The 17251-nt window shown below is 65.1% G+C and overlaps 7 protein-coding genes across 7 annotated transcripts; 3 read left to right on the top strand and 4 right to left on the bottom strand.

The window, feature by feature from the left end:
• Nucleotides 1-399: 399 nt before the first annotated feature.
• On the top strand, nt 400-4947 carry PFL1_01323 (uncharacterized protein; the record flags this gene model as incomplete). The annotated part of the gene is made up of 2 exons (XM_007878825.1): nt 400-1720; nt 1814-4947. The coding sequence occupies 2 exons, from the start codon at nt 400-402 to the stop codon at nt 4945-4947; spliced, it is 4455 nt and encodes a 1484-aa protein (XP_007877016.1).
• A 652-nt stretch (nt 4948-5599) lies between these two features.
• PFL1_01324 (uncharacterized protein) lies at nt 5600-6871 on the bottom strand (the record flags this gene model as incomplete). The annotated part of the gene is made up of 1 exon (XM_007878826.1): nt 5600-6871. The coding sequence occupies one exon, from the start codon at nt 6869-6871 to the stop codon at nt 5600-5602; it is 1272 nt and encodes a 423-aa protein (XP_007877017.1).
• Nucleotides 6872-7868: 997 nt separating this feature from the next.
• Nucleotides 7869-8204, bottom strand: PFL1_01325 (uncharacterized protein; the record flags this gene model as incomplete). Its single annotated transcript, XM_007878827.1, has 1 exon — nt 7869-8204. The coding sequence occupies one exon, from the start codon at nt 8202-8204 to the stop codon at nt 7869-7871; it is 336 nt and encodes a 111-aa protein (XP_007877018.1).
• Nucleotides 8205-9287: 1083 nt separating this feature from the next.
• PFL1_01326 (uncharacterized protein) lies at nt 9288-10764 on the top strand (the record flags this gene model as incomplete). Its single annotated transcript, XM_007878828.1, has 2 exons — nt 9288-10549; nt 10680-10764. 2 exons carry the CDS (start codon nt 9288-9290, stop codon nt 10762-10764), a joined length of 1347 nt encoding a protein of 448 aa, XP_007877019.1.
• A 228-nt stretch (nt 10765-10992) lies between these two features.
• Nucleotides 10993-12087, bottom strand: PFL1_01327 (uncharacterized protein; the record flags this gene model as incomplete). Its single annotated transcript, XM_007878829.1, has 3 exons — nt 10993-11089; nt 11219-11416; nt 11540-12087. 3 exons carry the CDS (start codon nt 12085-12087, stop codon nt 10993-10995), a joined length of 843 nt encoding a protein of 280 aa, XP_007877020.1.
• Nucleotides 12088-12484: 397 nt separating this feature from the next.
• On the top strand, nt 12485-13477 carry PFL1_01328 (uncharacterized protein; the record flags this gene model as incomplete). Its single annotated transcript, XM_007878830.1, has 2 exons — nt 12485-12499; nt 12608-13477. The coding sequence occupies 2 exons, from the start codon at nt 12485-12487 to the stop codon at nt 13475-13477; spliced, it is 885 nt and encodes a 294-aa protein (XP_007877021.1).
• Nucleotides 13478-13775: 298 nt separating this feature from the next.
• Nucleotides 13776-16754, bottom strand: PFL1_01329 (uncharacterized protein; the record flags this gene model as incomplete). The annotated part of the gene is made up of 1 exon (XM_007878831.1): nt 13776-16754. One exon carries the CDS (start codon nt 16752-16754, stop codon nt 13776-13778), a length of 2979 nt encoding a protein of 992 aa, XP_007877022.1.
• Nucleotides 16755-17251: the final 497 nt, after the last annotated feature.

Genomic DNA, 17251 nt, shown 5'->3' on the forward strand with positions numbered 1-17251 from the left:
ACACGTACGGCGCGTCGTCGACGGACGACGCCGCGCGCGGCGCCGCGCGGCCCGGTCCGGTTCGTCGTCCGTCCTCCTCGTCGTCGTGGGTCGGGTCGGTCGCTCTCTTCTTCTTCTTCTCTCTCTCTCTCTCTCTCTCTCTCTCTCTCTCTCCCTCTCTCTCTCCCTCTCTCCCTCCCTCTCCCTCTCCCCCGCAACCCGCCTTTGCCCGCCCTTTGGCCCGCCCTCTGCTTTCCGCACCTCGTCATCGCCTGGCCGATCAACAACACGCTCCTCTTCACCGACACCACCCGCCACGCACGCACCACACATCACCGCACAATCATCTTCGCTCCCCACCGCATCGCACCGCTTCCCCCCACAAGAGGAGCGGCGCCAATCGCCAGCCCAGCAACCACCATGGGCATCCTCAGGGACATCGGTCCAGACGCAGACGCTGGCACCCACCCAGAACCCATCATAGCAGAGAGCATCACACAGCCACCCGTCACCCTGCCCCCCGAAGACGCTCCCATCGACATACGCATCGACGACAATGGCACGCTACCGCCAGACGACGCCCCGGTCCACCTCCCCGCATACTCCCCACACACCGCCCTGGGCGCTCCCATCGCAGACAGGCCACCCATCGAGCGCAAACTCACCCCCGTCGGCAGCTACCCAATCCACCTCCCCGGAGCACTCTGGGAATCCGGCATCATGCTCAACCCAAACCTCTCCCTCCTCGACGTATGGGTAGAGCAGGACCCCCAGCCCGACGACGCCCCACCCGCACCACCTACCTCGTCCTCCCCCGTCGTCGCTGCCGCAGGATCGTCCACCTCCGAGGCCGCTGCAGCAGCTCCGCCCCCCATCGCACCGGCACCCCCGGTCGACGACTTCTTTGCTGCCAAACCGCACCCCGACGCCATGTTCGTCCCCGAGACCCTCGAATGGCGCCTCGTCGTCGAAGAGGCCAAACTCAGCAAGAGACCCAATCCGGACGACTCGATCTTCACTATCGATGCCCTCTTCGAGGCCTGCAACCTTCGTCCGCGCTCCGTCCGCGTCTATGAAACCGTGCCTACCACGCTGCCGGCCGCCGTGCAGCTCTACCCCGTCCGCAGTGGTGGCGGCTCGAACGCCGGCGCTGTCGGCGGCGAAGTCGTAGTGGAAGATTTTAACAGCCACAAGTGCTGGATCACCGGCCACCGCCTGCTGTCGAGCCCGCCAGACACCATCACCACCGTCATCGACCGCCGCATCCTCATCCGCTTCCGCGAAAACCGTCGGAGCGAGCCCGCCGTCGGCATGTCACCCCAGGAGACGTTCGTCCGCGCGCTGCGCGTCCTGGTCCGTGTCGTCGGCAATGCGGCCCACGGCGACACGCGCTCCATCGTCACCCATGGCGCCACCATGCGCCAGAAGCTGATCTACGACGACATAGTCCGCGACATCTTCGAGCAGCTGGGCTGGACCACCGCCGTCATCCCGACCGACGGGCGCGAGACGGTGAGGCCGACCGGGCCCGCTGACGGACCCGAGGCGTCGAGGAGGCTGCTACGCGCATGGATGGAGCTGCAACTCTGGCTTGCGTACGAGACCGAGCTGCTCAAGGCAGAGAACCCAGCATCGTCGATTCTCTCCCAGCCCAACCCAGCAGGCGCCATCATCACCAGCGTCATGACCAGAGACGCCAAGCTGCGGCTCAAGGAGCTGATCGACTATCGCAGCGACCAAGGTGAGCGGAGCGTTCAACCTGTAGGAACGCGGCTCCTCCTTCGGAATGTACTGACATGAACAAACACCTCTGCATGGTCCGAGAACTAATCAGTCGACCCGCGCTACAGCCAAGCCTCACCTGCCACTCGACAGGCCTGCGACTTCCTCGGTCTTTCAGTCAGTAGCCGCGACGAGCTGGTCAAGTTTGCCTACCTGATCAAGCTCGAGACCGATGCGAATCAGGCAGAGCTCCTGCTCACCTGCGTCGAGGCCATCCAGACCGGCCAGAGGCAGGATTCTCAGGTGCTCGGGGAGCTGCTCGCATACGAAAAGAGCCGCGGCCGCTTCACCACGCATGACCTCGACAAGGCCTACGGCCAACTGCAGCTGAGCGAGAGGGACCTCGGCGGCGCCGTCAGCAGAAACAAGATCCCGCACGACTTCATCCTCGACTCGTACCGCGCTCGTCTGCGCGACGCGGCGGCTCGTGGCGACGCGTCCGACTACCACGGCGCCAAGGAGGCGCTCAAGGTCATCTCCCAATCTCTGGGCAGCCCGGACATGCTAGCCCACGCGTGCAACGCCATGTTCGAGATGGAGCTCGACCAGGCCTCGACGCTCCTCGAGGTCGGCCAGGACTTTGACGACGTCACGGTGCTCGCCATCTACGATATCCGTGTGGGCGATGCCCCAGGCAAGACCGAGATGCTCCGCGACGCCCTCTTCAGCATCGCCGAGAGCCGCAAGAGCGAGTACCTGCGCTCCTTCCTCAGGACGGGCAAGAAGCCCGAGGAGACTCAGGCACACGACGCCTGGCAGCAGATGCCCTCGGCCGACCGTCCCGCCGGCATCAACAACATTGGCAACACGTGTTACCTCAACTCGGTGCTGCAATACTTTTTCACCATCCGCGAGATCCGCGAGCGTGTCTTTCAGCTGGCCGCCGCGACGTCCGGTACAGGCCAGCAACATGGGCACGATCCGGCTGCGGCGCTCGATTCCGTCAGCCGCAGTCGTAGAGTCGGTGGCCGCAAGGTGTCGGCGAGGGAGGTCGAACGGTCGATGCGGTTCGTGACGCACCTAGCGGAGCTGTTCCACCAGCTGATCCATACGCCCGACCTGGCCGTCACACCGAAGCGTGAGCTGGCCTACCTCGCATTAGTCTCCTCGAGGGTCGAAGAGGACGAGGCGGTCGCGGGCGGGGCCGCAGCCACGCCAAAAGTTGGTCCGAGCCAGACAATCTTATCCGAGGAGCCGACGTCCATCTCGCCCGTCCAGGAGAAGTCGCTGCTGCCAGAGCCTTCGGAAGGCGAAGGCGCCACAGCAGCGTCTGTCGACCAGGCAGAGTCAATGGACCAGTCCGAGACTCAGATCACCGCACCACCGACCGGCACTGGCCCAGTCGATGGGGATCCGGCAGGCGAGGCAAATGCGGCGGATGCTGCCGACGTCCCCTTGCCGCCGAGCCGATCGGTGACAATGGATGTCTCGTCCAGTCCACCGGCCGCGGACCCCGCAAGTATCGCCCTTCCGCCGAGCAGGGCCGCCACGGTCGCGGTGCCGCCCCCGCTTCCGCGCCGCCCAAAGCGCGCGGACACTCCCGCCGCACCGATGATTGCCAGCAGCAGCGATGCTGCGGTACCCCCGCCCGCTCGCCAGAACTCGCTGATGCAATTCGGCGCCCAGCAAGACGTCAGCGAGTGCCTGGACAACTGTCTCTTCCAGCTCGAGATCGCCCTGGCTGCCCAGAACAACGCCGTCGATGAGTCGCAAGGCGGCGCCGAGCTTCCGGCCGACACGGGCCGCATGGACGTGGACGACAACTCGGCGCCCCTATTCGAAGAGGCTTCGGCGGACGAGGATCTTCTGTCGAAGCTGTTCCTCGGCAAGACGTGCCAGCAGCTGGAGCTGGTCGAGCCGGATGCTGCCAAGGGGCCGAGCATCCACACCAAAAAGGAGGTCTTCAAGATCCTGCCCGTCGACGTGCTCGAGGAAGGCCGGGACCTGTACGACGGACTCGACGGCTTCTTTGACGAAGAGACGCTGATCGGCTCCGAGGGCAAGCCGGTGAGGCGCACAGTGACTCTGCTGGAACCGCCGCCGCTGCTGCAGATCCAGCTGCAGCGGGTGCAGTACGACCGACAGACGATGCGGGCGTTCAAGTCGCAGGCGCACCTCGAAATGTACGAGACGCTCTACATGGACCGCTATCTCGATTTCGATCCGGCCGACCCCGAGGATCAGGTGCGACTCGACAAGCGCAGGAGGTCGCGAGAGGCCCGGCGCAAGATTGCCGCGCTCCGGGCGAGGATGGCGGAGCTGCGGCCCAACGGCAAGCCGGCGATGTCGCAGAGCCTCCTCAACACGGAGCAGGTGCTCAAGGATCTGGCGCAGATTGCCCCCCTCGAGGATGGTGCCGGTGCTGGCTCATCGCAGATGGACACCAGCAGCGCCAGCGGCGGCGGCACGCCCGACATCCGCGGCGCCACCGACGCAGCCGACCAAGACGCAACGACGACGCCGGCGCCGCCGAGTGAGCCGCTCTCGTCGCTCATCACGCCGGACCTCCTGAGCTTCCTGCACGCCGAGTCGGACTCGGTCGTGTCTGAGATTTCGTCGAGCGAGCGGGCAATTTCGGCGCTCAAGGAGGAGATGACGTCGATCTGGACCGACGAGAAGCGCGCCGAGTACAGCCTGGCGGCGGTATTTATGCACCGCGGCGAGGCATCGCACGGCCACTACTTCCTCAACCAACGCTGCCTCTCGTCGTCGTCGTCGTCGGCGGCGGCGGCGGCGGCGGCGGGGCAGCAGCAGCAAGGAGGGGAGGGGAAGTGGTTCAAGTACAACGACAATGTCGTCTCGGTGGCCGAGGCGAAGGACGTACTGAGGGACACGACGGGGGCTACGCCCTACCTCGTCACCTACGTACGTCGGGATCTGCAGGACCGACTGGGGCTGGTCGATACGGTTCGGAGAGTGCTTGATGAGCCGTCGGTCGTGGTGGATCGAGACGAGGTCGAAGTCGGTGCCAGCGCCGGTGGTGGAGGAGGGGGGGGGAGTGAGAGGAAGAAGGCGAGATTTTCGCCCCCCTCGGACGGCGGGGAGGGGATGCAGCTCGATAGTCTCATCGATCCCTCGCTCGACTCGTCGGCGTCGGCGTCGGCGTCGGCGTCGGCGGCGGTGGCGGTGGCGGCGCAGGAAGAGGGCCGACCACCCTCGACTGGGACTGGGATGGACGTATCCTGATTCCTCTCCTGCCGCTTCACACAGCATGCATGGTCAAGGGTGCTTTTGCCTCGCTTTGCCCGCTTCCTCGCTCTCACGAATCCAAAGCACGATAGGCCGCAGCGCAGCACACAGGCGCGCCACCACCACGAGCACTGTCAGCATCGTCGTCATCGTCGACCCATTGCATTTGCGAGTGGCGAGCAGCATCTTGCGCCTTTTTCCTCGCGGAAACTGCGCGCTAGCTCTAGTTCTAGTCTAGTCTAGTCGTACACTGCCGAACGGGCCCTCACTTTGTGGGCTGTACGCGTCCAACGAGACACGCACCTGCCCCCCGCACATCGGAACGCGCTGAATCGAGGGAGCGAGGTCGTCAGATGTGACAGAGAGAGGGGCCGGCGCATCCCGATCGTCGTCGTCGTCGTCGGTGTGCGAGGAGGGATAGGGCAAAGGAGATAGAGCAGCCGGGAGGACGCGCTGCAATCAAGGCAAGCCACAGGGGGAGGAGAGGAAAAGGAAAGTCCATGATTGCCCATCGATCGCCACGGCGAAAGGCGGAAACAGGCAGCAACGTGGGGTGGTATCAGGCGTCGGCAGAGTTGCGCATCCAGAGCCCAGGGGCAGGGGTGAATAGCAAGGAGGGCCGGCCTCCTCGCTCGTTCCGCCCTTCCGCTCAGTGGTACTGGCCGCCTTGCTGCGGCTGCATGTTGACGTGTGCATGGGCCTGCGAGTACGGATCGGCACCGTACGGGTTGGCGCCGTCCGGGTATCCGGCGTTGTTGGGGTATCCGGCCTGTGCGTGGTGGGCGTCCGAGTACTGCTGCTGCATGGCCGAATCGTTGTAGCCGCCGTGGTAGCCGCCCTGGGCATCGCCAGCCATCGAGCCGCCCGTGTTCTGCGGGTACATGTCGTAAAACTGCCCGGGCTGCATCGCCGGCTGGTGGGCCATGTAGCCGGCGTCCATCCCGCCCGCAGCGTAGTGCGCGTCATTGACCGGGTAGCCGGGGGCGGCGGCCGCGAGCGCCGTGGTGCTGCCGGTGAACGAGTCGCGGCCCTTGAGGCTGGAGCCGTAGCCGCCGTCGTGGCCATTGTCCGAGTCCTCGCCCATGTCGAAGCCCGCACCGCCGGTCCGTCGCGCAGGCAGGGGCTGCATCGCGGCCGAGTCTGGGTCCTGCTTGAGCTCCGGCCACTTGATGTCGGTGTCGTTGTCGTCGAGGCCGTCGAAGCGCTTGCCGCCAAACTTCATGTAGAGGAAAACGAGCGCCGCGAGGATCAGCACACCGCCGGCAACACTGATGCCGATGATGAGGCCGGTGCTGACGCCGCCCGAGCTGCTGTCGGAAGAGGCGGTCTGCGAAGCAGCGGCAGCATCGCTCGACGAAGTAGGGTCCGCGGTCGGGGCAGCGACTGTCTGAGTGAGGAAAACGGTCGAGGAGGAGGCGGCAGCGGCGGCGGCACTCGATGCGCTAGCAAGGCTGGCAGAGCTGGCGCTGGCCAAGCTTGCGGAGCTGGAGCTGGCGGCGGCGGCAGAAGACTGGGATTCCTGAGCAGCTGACGCCGACTTGGACGCCGCTGCGGCGACCGAGCTCGAGGCGGCAGCGGCCACCGAGGAGGCGGATGCCGAGGCTCGAGAAGCCGAGGAAGAGGAAGCGGCGGCGGCCGAAGACGAGCTGGCGGCCGCAGCCGAGGTCGTGGTGGCGGCGGCGGCCCGCGAAGTTGACGTGACGTCCTCGGAAGAGTCGGAGGTAGATGAGGACTGCGACGTCGAGGAATCGGAGGTTTCTGAGGCCGAGGAGGGATCGTTGACACCACCAAGAAGTCGAGGAAGGAGGACGTGGGTGTCGCGGTTGACTAGGTGCTGGTGATGGTTTTGGTGATGCTGTGCCGCCTGAGCTGTGGCAAAGGAGAGAAGTACGGCGAGCGCCAGCGTTCGTACGGACTTCATATTGGCAGAATGTCGAGCTGGGGAAGGGATGCGCGATGGATGTGCGTCGAGCTGTTGTGAGGCGGGTCGAGCGGGCTAGCAGCTAAAAAGAGAAGGTGGCCCTATCGCGGGATGCGCTAGCAGAGGAGCAGAGCAAGGTGGAGACGCGATCCGGAGCTGCGAGTGGTGGCAAAAGATTGGGTGCGGGTGACGATCTCCGGGATCGCGTGCCGTGCGGGGAGGGGATGGGAGGGGAGGGGAGGGGAGGGGATGGGGAGTGTAGAACTGGTTTTGACACGTATGCAGGTCGGCGCAGCGAGAGCGGAGAGGCGCGTGAAGAGGAGGGCGGAGGCACTACGGTGCCTAGACGGTTGGAAGTGCGTGCGTGTTGCAGGTGATCGCAGCCCGAGGAGCGAGTGGAATGGATAGCAGGGGTAGGGTGGTGGAAGAGGTCGTGGTACAGATGATGGTATTGGTGGTGGTGGTGGTGGTGGTGGTGGTGGTGGTGGTCGTTGGCTGGATCGTGTGCAACCGAGCGAGGTGCGAGAGCGGAGCAGTGTGGCTGCGCTGATGATGGATGGCACCGTCTGGCGGTGTTGGGCTCGGTGTTGGGCGCGCGGAGCTGCTTGGGGGCGTGCAGGGAGGCGAGCAGAGGGGCCGCTGGGCCCCCTCGAAACTCGCCAGCCTGCACGGCGCAATACAAAAGTCAGATTGCGGCCGCCTCGTTGGGATTACGATTAATTTGAATCGTGGCATGGCATGGCCTGGCTGGGCTGGCTTCAATTGCCCCAGCTTGCGCTTCGCTTGAAAGGGGGACCACCCCCCCTTTTTTGCGCCTTCGCCCGCCGGGTTTCAGAGAAGCGTAGAGCGAGCAAGCAAGCAAGCAAGCAGGCGAGCCAGCGACACGGTAGGCACCCACTTGGCCTTAAGCTTTGGCGCAAGCAAAGCAAGCAAGCAAGGCAGGTCATGGTCAACGACGCCCACCACAGCGGCGAGCGAGCGGGCGATCCGAGGCACACTACGCTTCACGCAGCCAGGCAGGCGGGCCGTTAACGACCTCGTCAGGCCAGCAGCCCCTTTTCGCTGCCTTCATCGAGGCGACGCCCATCCTCTGCTTGCCTGCCATGCCTTCTTGGCCTACGTTGGCTGCTTGGCCTGGCTTGCTTAGCTGCTTGCTTCTCTCTTGCTCCCCCGTTGCGCCCGCCTGCCCATGTACCCGGCTGCACGCCGAGCCAAAAGGCAGGCGAGGTGCAGGCGGCCAAGCGGCTGAGCAGCTGAGCAGCGGATCCCTTGCCCCTCTCTGCTTGCCCGCTTGGCAAGCCCCCCGCTCCGTTTGCGAAACCGGCGCGAGCATGGTCGGTCAAAAATCTCGAGTCCCGAGGTCCCCCAGCCGGCCAGCAGGCCACGCAGCGGGGCTCATCGGCCCAAAGTCGATCGACAGCGCGTCGGTGGGGCCTCGCTCGCTTGCTGTTGCCAGGCCAGGCTCAGGCCAGACGTGCACGAGACCCACGATGACCCTTGCGCCGTTGCTGGTTGCTGCTGGTCGATCCCCTTTGTGTGTCGCACGCTCGACCCGCCGGCAGGTGTCTCTCTTCTGTCTGGCCTGCCTTCCCTCCCTCGCTCGGGTGCATCGCCGAGGTCTCCGCCGGCGGAAGTACGTGTTGGCCGCCAAAGATGAAGCGGCGGAACGAAGAGTGAGCCTGACCCTTGCTTGAGCCGCCCGCGCTCGGCGGACATCTCGCCGGCGTCGCATCGCCGATTTTTGCGAGTTGCGAGTTGCGACGTCCGTAGCCTCGCAGTCGCCCGGCTCCCGAATCCAGGACGAGGGCGTAGGCGTTACGCACGATTCGCTGCGATGGGGCAATGGTGCAGCCGGGAGCCGCTCAGCATGTTGCGTAGAGTAGCAGAGTAGGCAGGGAGTGCCGTACATAGCACGACTGCACCGGCGAATCGAGGCGGAGCAGTGCTCTGCGCGTCTCGACGACAGATGGAGAACCCGAGAATCTGTCTGGGCTAGGCTACTGAGAATGCCGACGAAAACTGTCTCATACGGCTTTCCTTCACTCCATGAAAATCTATCTGATCTCTCTGGCTGAGTCGAGGCCGTGCCCATGGCGGCCGTTCCACCTGCACCCCTCGACTTTGCGAAAAAGAGTCGATCAGGGAGCTGAACTCGTATAGCGGGTCCTGCAGATCGTGTATGGCCAAATCGAAATTCCTTTTCTTCGCCGCAAACCAAGGTGGCACCGGAAGCCGCTCGGCGTCTGCCTTCTCTTTCTTGGGCCGCGTTCGGTGGTCGGACCATCCTTGCTCTTGCCCTCCTTTTCGCATACCGAATCGAGTACCACGAGGTGCCTTGCACCAACCTTTCCTTCCCACCGTCACCACTTGACCCTCGATCCCCACCTCGACGACCGTCCCCGCCGTGCTCCACACCATGTCCGCGCCACCGCCCGCCCGCCCGGCCACGGGTCGAGCTCGTGCCGGCTCTTTGAGCGACGCCATCTCCCAGGTGCCCCAGAACGCCAACTCCCAGGACGAGGCCAGCGCCGTCTCGGCCGTCACGGGCAAGCAGCAGTCCGAGGCCAGCGCCGACGCCAAGCGCCAGGCGGGCGGCTGGAGCGTCGACCGCGAAGACATCCACCAGAGCCGCGGCCTCGTCCTCGACATCCTCACCTTCCGCTGGATGACGGCGCCCGTCTCGTCGGCAAAGCTCGCCAGCATCTTCATCCTGAGCTACCTGCTCTGCAACCTCCTGGGCGACGAGGAGCGCAACCCCTTCCGCCCGTTCCTCTTCATCACGCACCAGGTCCCCAAGTCGCAGGTGCTCGTCGACACGACCTCGGTCGCCGCCGCCACGTCCTCGATCCGCCAGGCCATCCAGTCGGTGTGGTCGCGCAGCGGCGATGCCGACCTGGTGCGCTACCAGAAGGGCTACAACGACCTCAAGTTCCTCGTCTTCTATGTCATCGTCTTCAGCTTTATCCGGCAGACGACGACCCTCTACTTTTTCAAGCCGTTTGCCAAGTGGTGGGGCATCAAGGGCGAGTCGAAGCAGGCGCGCTTCACCGAGCAGGGCTACGCCGTCCTGTACTGGGGCAGCGCCGCCGCGTTTGGCCTCTACGTCATGTCGTTCCAGGAGAGCTGGTGGTACAACCTCGAGCACCTGTGGCTCAAGTACCCGCACTGGCAGATGCGGCCCGACCTCAAGCTCTACTACCTCCTCCAGTTTGCCTACTGGCTGCAGCAGGCCCTCGTCATGCTGCTCCGCCTCGAGAAGCCGCGCAAGGACTACTACGAGCTCATCGCCCACCACCTCGTCACCCTGTGGCTGATTGGTTGGTCGTACCTCATCAACCTCACCATGATTGGCACCACCGTCTTTGTGTGCATGGACATCCCCGACACGTGGCTCGGCATGGCCAAGGCGCTCAACTACATGCAGCTCGACACGCTCGCCACCGGCGTCTTTGCCGTGTTCATGGTCATCTGGACCTACTTCCGCATCTACCTGAGCGCAAAGACGCTCGTCTCGGTGTGGTTCCAGTTTGACCTCATCCCCTCCTGGACGCGCGAGTGGAACCCGGAAAAGGGCTGGTGGCTCGTCCCCTGGATGAAGTACCAGATCTTTGCGCCCCTCTTTATCCTCCTCCTCCTCAACATCTTCTGGTACTATCTCATGTGGCGCATCATGATCCGGTGAGTGGCGGGCGCGTCGTGGGGTCCAGGTCTGGCGGCGGCGGCGGCGGCGGCGGCAGCGGCGGCGGCTGATATCGAGTGGCCCTTGGCTCGTTTGGCCCTTTGATCTCCGGATACGAATCTGCAACAGGGCGCTCCGCGGCGTGGTTGCCGACGAGCGGGAAGAGGGCGAGGACGACGAAGAGGAAGTCGAGGAGACCAAGAAGGACCAGTAGCGGCAGCCGCGCGTTCCCAGCGCGAAGGTGGGGTCGAGGGCAGCCCGACCGGCGGCCTGGCCCCTGTATGGCCGGCCGCGGATCCGCCGTTGGCCGACCGGCATAGATGCGATTGGCTTGTGAATGGATCGATGTCGTCTGGATGCGTTGCGTTTGCTCGCTTCCATGCCCGATGGGCGTGCACGGATTCAGATGGCTTGCTTGTGTAGTGCGGCCGAGAGGGCGCCTTTATATGAGCTGGACGAGGTTCTGGGCTACGAGATGGCGCACCGATCGATAGCGTAGGAAATGGACCGAATCCTTGGATAGGTTGGCCGTCTCGCCGCTGACGGAGCGAGGGGAGGCGGCGGCGGCGGACTAGCTCGTAAGTCGACCTATCCTGGGCGGGTACCTCCGTCGGGCAAAGGTGAGAGGTGGAGGGGATCGCGGGCAGCGAGCGTTGGGGCAGACTCACTCGGGCAGCAGCAGGTTGCCGCACTCTTCGCGGCAGCGCACAAAGACGGGCGAGTCGAGGTCTGGCTGCTCGACCATGTCGCCCTTCCCGCTGTCGGCGCCGCTCGAGTTGAGGGCCTGGTCGTCCATCCCGCGCATCTGCTCTGGCAGGAACTGGAGCACCGTATGTTGGAGGTGTGAGGTACGCAGATCGTTGTACCTGTTCCGGGGGAGGGGGGGAGGCGGGCACGTTAGACGAAGCGACGGATTAGTGACCGAGGGTCGGGCGGCGCGAACATCTCTGGCATCGGGGGATGGAGGAGCGACGAGGCTTTCGGCTCACCTGGTGCAAAACTCCCACTCTACGTTGCTCAGCCTACCTCTGCCCTCTCCTCTTTGCCGTTCCCTAACGAGGAAGGGGGCATACTTCTCGATGAGGGCTAGCCTAGCGCGGAGGTAGCTGCGCAACAGCCACCGTGCGCGCTCGAGGTCAAGGAGCACGCACTGGAGGCGTAGGTGTTCGTCCTCCATCTCCTGTGCGTCGTCAGAGGGGGGCAAGGACGAGAGCGAGTCGAGGATCGACTGCTGCTGGTCCATCTGGGAGAGGAGGGTGGCTATGCATGCGGTCGGGTAGGGAAGCAGCTCGGGCGAGGTGCGTTGGTTGATCCAGTGCGTCGTCAGCTGTGCGAGGGGCGGTGGCGGCGGCGTGGAGGGCGCTCCTGTGCGCTTGCTGGTCCGGTCGGTGCTCGAGGAAGGGAGCGCATCGAGGTCTGGTAGCAGTGCGACGGCGGGAGGTACGGATGGCCGTGCACCGCGTGGCGGTGGCCGTGGCGGTGTGAGGTCGTGTAGGTCGTCAATGTCCTGATCGATGTCGTAGCGTGTCGGTGGCATGCTGTGAGGTTGCAAGCGGTGGTAAGGGGTCGGGAGGGCCGGCGTGAGCGGGTTGCGTGGACTGGTGTGGACTGATGGTGGTAAGCCAGCCCTTGCGAAAGAGTAGTGTTGGTTACGGGGCCCAGGCGACAGACCCGGCCAGGCGGCCTTGGCTTTGGCTGTGGGCCTCTCTCTCTCTCTCTCTCTGTGGGCGCGTCGTGTCCAAAGCGCAGCCTTTGCGTGGGCGGGCTGCCCACCGGGCCCCTCCACCTTTTGTCTGTCTCTCTAGTGTCTCTCTCTCGGGTCCCTGCTTCCGACCTGCTTTGACATCTCTTCTTCGCGGTCAACGCCAACCCTCTTATCTGCTTGCCACGACCGCAATCGTCCAAGAAACATCACCCTTGCCTTTGCCACCGCCATGGACCTCAACAAGGTAAGCACTCCGGCCGACTCCATCTCGCTCGAACGGCTCCCCTGCGCCGATTCGCCGTACACCTTGAGCTCACCTAGCCCCGCTCTCCCGCGCCCTTCGCCCATGCAGCAACAAGACGACCCGCACGGCGTGCAGGCCCTCCTGGCGCGGCTACGACAGCAACAGGATGCCGCATCGTCCTCGACTTCGTCTGCTCCATCTCCCTATTCCTACGCACCGGCCTCGTCTACGGCGGCCACAAACGCACCCATCCCAGGTCTAGCCGACTCCTACGCCTACTACCCCTCGACTTCCTCCGCGGCCTACTCGCCCGCGTCTCCCGCAGCAGCAGCAACGGCGCCGAAGCGGAGGACGTACAACGTTCAGCCGCGTTACGGCACAGGGCACCACTTCGACGACAGCCAGGCCTACGATCCCTACGGACCCGCAATCACTGTCGATGAACCGATATCTGCTACTTTGGCGACCAAGAGGAAGCACGAGGACGACGAGGCCCGGGTCGACTCGCCATCTTCGTCGTCCAGCAAATCGCGCTCGCCACCCAACGCAAAGTCGCCAGACCCCTCGACGACCTCCGCAACCGCAGCCGGGAAGGCAGCACCGCCTCCTCCCAACCTGCGCGACCTCTCGTTCCCCGCCGCCCTGCCGCACCTCACCGAGCTGAGCCAGTCGAGCACCTTCCTCTCGTCGCTCTCTTCGCTCAAAAAGGGTCAGGACGACCTCGAACGCTCCCTCCACGCCTCGTACGCACGCCTGCAAAAGACCCTCTCCCGCCCCGGCGTCGACCCAAAGACGCGCAAGTACGAGCAGGAAAAGCTGGCACGCTCGCTGCTCCAGAAGTGGGAAGAGGAGACGGCCAGGCAGCAACGAAAGCTCGAGGAGTGCAGGGTCCCCTGCTGCTTTGAGACCGAGGACGTGGGCAGGAGGAAGCGCATGAGGAGGGTCGTAGAGGTCGCAGAGGGCATGCTGGACGAGTAGATGTCGATGACGAGTAGAACACCTACGCCGCCCGCGAGGGCGGGTACGGGCTAAGAGCAAAAGGGCAATGGGAATTGCGGGCACTTTTCATTAGCACCGCGGGGCACAGGTACAAGGCGAGGCCCTCTATTCATCCATGCAGACACGGCCGTCCTCTTCCGAACATCGCTTGACTCTACAGCAATGGCAATGGCAACGGCGACGGCGACGGCGACGGCGACGGCGACGGCGACGGCGACGACGACGACGACGACGACGACGACGACGACGACGACGACGACGACGACGACGACGACGCCTACCGTGCGGCTTCCCTGACAGCCTTGGTGACGACCTTCTCAGTGGTCCTCAGCACCTCATTGGGCGTGTTGAGGCTCGACATAAAGTAGATGACGTTGCCGAGCGGGCGCGCGTGCACGTTGAAAGGCAGCACCGCATCGGCATCCCCCGGCTGCTGCGACGGCGTCGAGGCGGGCACCGAAGCGTGTCCCTGCAGCGCCGTGGGATGGGTGCGCAGCTTCTTGAGGATGTCGACCGACGCCGTCGACGTGTAGCCGCCCCCGCCCTCTCCATCCTTGAGGCAGACTTTGAGCACGCATCCCATGGCGATCGCGTGGTCGACGTTGGGCAGCTTTGACAGCTGGTCGACAGCCGCGGGCGACCAGAAAGACCAGGCGCCCGGAGTCCCGTTCCGCACCCCGCTGGCCTCGTCGCTGTTTGAAGTTGGCGCCGAGGTGGCGGTGGCGTCGGCAGGGACGGATTCGCCATCGCGCTGGGCCAGCCACTGGCCCTGCGCGCCCGTCCATCCTTGGCTCTTCTTGAGCTCTGCGATCGTCCGCAGCGTCTCGAGCGCGACCTGGCATCCGATCGGGTGCGCCGTGTAGCTGTGGCCGTGCAGCAGGGCGTCGACCTTGCTCTCGCTCCGGCTGAAAGTCTCAAAGATGCTGCTCGACGCCAGCGTCACCGACATGGGCACCATACCGCCCGTCAGAATCTTGGCCAGGCAGGAAATGTCGGGCGTCACCCCAAGGACCGACGCGGTCGTGGCGTGGCCGAGTCGGTACAGGCCCGCAAACACCTCGTCAAAGATGATCGGCAGGCCCTGCCACTCGCTCTGGTCCCGTCGCTCGCGTCCCGATGGCCGCGATGCGTTGTGCGTCGGCGTGCGCGCCGTACGAGACGGCGGGTCGGTGAGGCTGAACAGGTCCTCGCTCTCGCGCACGACGTCGATCAAGGTGCGCTGGAAGAGCGGATCGACAAAGAGCATGCCGCCCGCGCCCATCACGAGCGGTTCGAGGATGACGGCACCGAACCGGCGTCCCTCGACCACAACCAGGCGCTCGAGCTCGGCGCGAATCGAGCGGCGGTAGACGCTCGCCAGTGGATCTGTGCGCAACCTCGCTTCGACGTCGTAGGCCTCCTGCATCGAAGCGTACGTCGCTTCGTAGACCTTGGCGGGCTTGCCAGCCTCGGTCTGGCAGGGCCTGAGCGATTCGGGCACGTCTCCGTCCTTGACCAGCGAGGTGTCGTCACCCGTCCTTGCCAGGCTGATCGTCACCCGACCCTGCTTGACCTCAACCAGCGGCGGCTCGAACCAGTGACCGCGCCCGCGGTACCAGTCGACCGCCTCGCTGTAGACGCTCGGCTCGCAAGCGTCCATGGCACCGATCGTGTCGCCGTGGTAGCTGCCCTTGAGGCCGAGCACCTCCCATTCACGTTTGGGCCGCCCAGACATGTAACCAGGCTGCCTGCCCTTTTCGGCACGCTTTCCGGCAGCCTCGCTAGAAGGCCGGTCGACCGAGTAGCGCACCAGCGAAGACTGGATGGCCATCTTGATCGCCACCTCCATGCCGGTGCTGCCATTGTCGCTGAAAAAGGCGCGCGAAGCCCAACCGGCGCCAGGATGCGTGCCGAGATCGCCGCCGGTGCTGCCGCTTCCGCCGTGTTTACCCGTCAGGGCTTCTGCCAGGTAGAGTGCCGGCTCGTGGGCGCCATTCGGGAACAGGACGTGGCCGTACCGGGCGCCGGCCTTGGCCGCAGCCTGCACCAGACGATTGGGGGCATGGCCGAGGCACTGGGTCCACCACGACGCCGAGCCATCGAGCAGCGGCTGAAGCAGGCTAACGGGCTTTCCGTCTGCCCGCTTCGCGCCGCCACGCTGATCGAGGGCGGCAAAGAAATCGCCATGAGCGCTGTCGATGACGTTGACCTCGGCGTCGCTCTTGGTGAGGGTGTGCTGGGTAAAGGGCCACCAGCACGTCTGGCGAGTCCGGCTGGCCAGCGTCGAGATCTCCCGCAGCCTTGCCTGGTGCCTCTGGCGCAGGTGGTGGACCACCGAGTACACGCCTCCGACATCTTCCTCTTTGCTTCCCTCGCCGCCGGTCCTGAGGATGTCCTCGGCGGACCGGCCTTGCACGAGACCCCTGTAGAAGGCCTGCATCGCGGCGCGGTCAGCGCTCGAGTCCGAATTACGCACCGGCGGAGGTCCCCAGGCGTGCGCGTCGGCCGACAGAGATGGATCGTTGGGCCCGCCGAGGCCCCAGACGGGGATGCCGTGCTCCTCTTGAAAGTACCTGCGAAGGTACTCGACGTTGCCGTAGCGCCGCGATGGGAAGAGGAGGACGGCCTCGACATCGTAGCCGTTCATCATGAGGCTCTCGTAGGCGCTGCGGGTGGTCGAGATGCCGCCGAGCTCCGAAGAGCCGATGAGGATGGTGGGGAGGCGGAGCGGGCGCAGGAGCTGCGATTGCGAGGTTCCGCTGGGTCCGGGCGAGTGCACGCCTCCCGCAGTCTCGACGTAGGCGACGGCAGCGGGCCCAGAGGAGGAGGACGAGGGGGAGGAAGCCGCGGCAGCGTCGTGAAGCCAGTCTCCGACGTGACGCACAAAGTCGACGTCGGTGGGTGGTGCGGGAGCGCCGCCGACTTCTCTCTCGCTGAGCATTGCGCGTTTCTCGAGCTCGACTGCGAGGTGGGGGGATACGGGTTCCGCAAAGCGGTAGAGGGTGGTGTAGGAGGTGGAGGGGGCATGGCTGGCGATGTGGGCGTCGTCAGAGTCGTCGATGTTGCCGGTCGAGACCGGCTTGAGATAGTGGACGCGCTCTCCCAAGCCGAGGGCAGCCGCCTCTAGCGGGGGCTGCGGGGGAGGGGATGATGCGGTGGCATCGCGAGGGAGGGCTGCAGATGCGAGGCAGAGGGCCGTCGTGAAGATGGTCTTGCCGACGTCGGTGTTGGCGCCAAAGACCTGGTGGATGCGGAGGTGCGGGTAGAGATGGGCCATGGTCTTGACGGGGCAAGACGGGAGAAGCTGAGCGGGACCAAGACGGTGGTGGTGGCAGTGGTGATGGTGGTGGTGGTGGTCGGTCGACGAGGGAGATGTGGGTAGCCTGGGCAGGAGCAGCAGCAGCAGCAGCAGCGGAAGCAGCAGCAGCGGGAGCAGGAGATAGCCAACCAGGTAGGGCCCCAAACCTCGGCTTTTGACGAGTCAGGCTGGGCAACCCGACGGCTCGGGCCACTTCCGACAAGGTGAGCGAGAGCGGACCGCTTCCCGCCCCAACACGCCGAAGCCTGCAGGCCAAGCTTGCAAGCAGTCTTCTCAACCCGCCCTGCCTTCGGCTTTCGGCGGCATCTGCGGGCCGACCGACGCCCAAGAAAACGACGGCGAGCCCAGGCCAGGCACGCCGATCCGCGCCCGATGCAAAAAGGCTCGCGCTCAGACCAACGTTGGTTACGTTGCCGTGTGGGGCCGGCCTTCCCGCCGCCGCCTCGGTCGCGCGG

This window comes from Pseudozyma flocculosa (assembly GCF_000417875.1).
Source record: "Pseudozyma flocculosa PF-1 unplaced genomic scaffold scaffold00003, whole genome shotgun sequence".
In the NCBI taxonomy this organism is placed as follows: domain Eukaryota; kingdom Fungi; phylum Basidiomycota; class Ustilaginomycetes; order Ustilaginales; family Ustilaginaceae; genus Pseudozyma; species Pseudozyma flocculosa.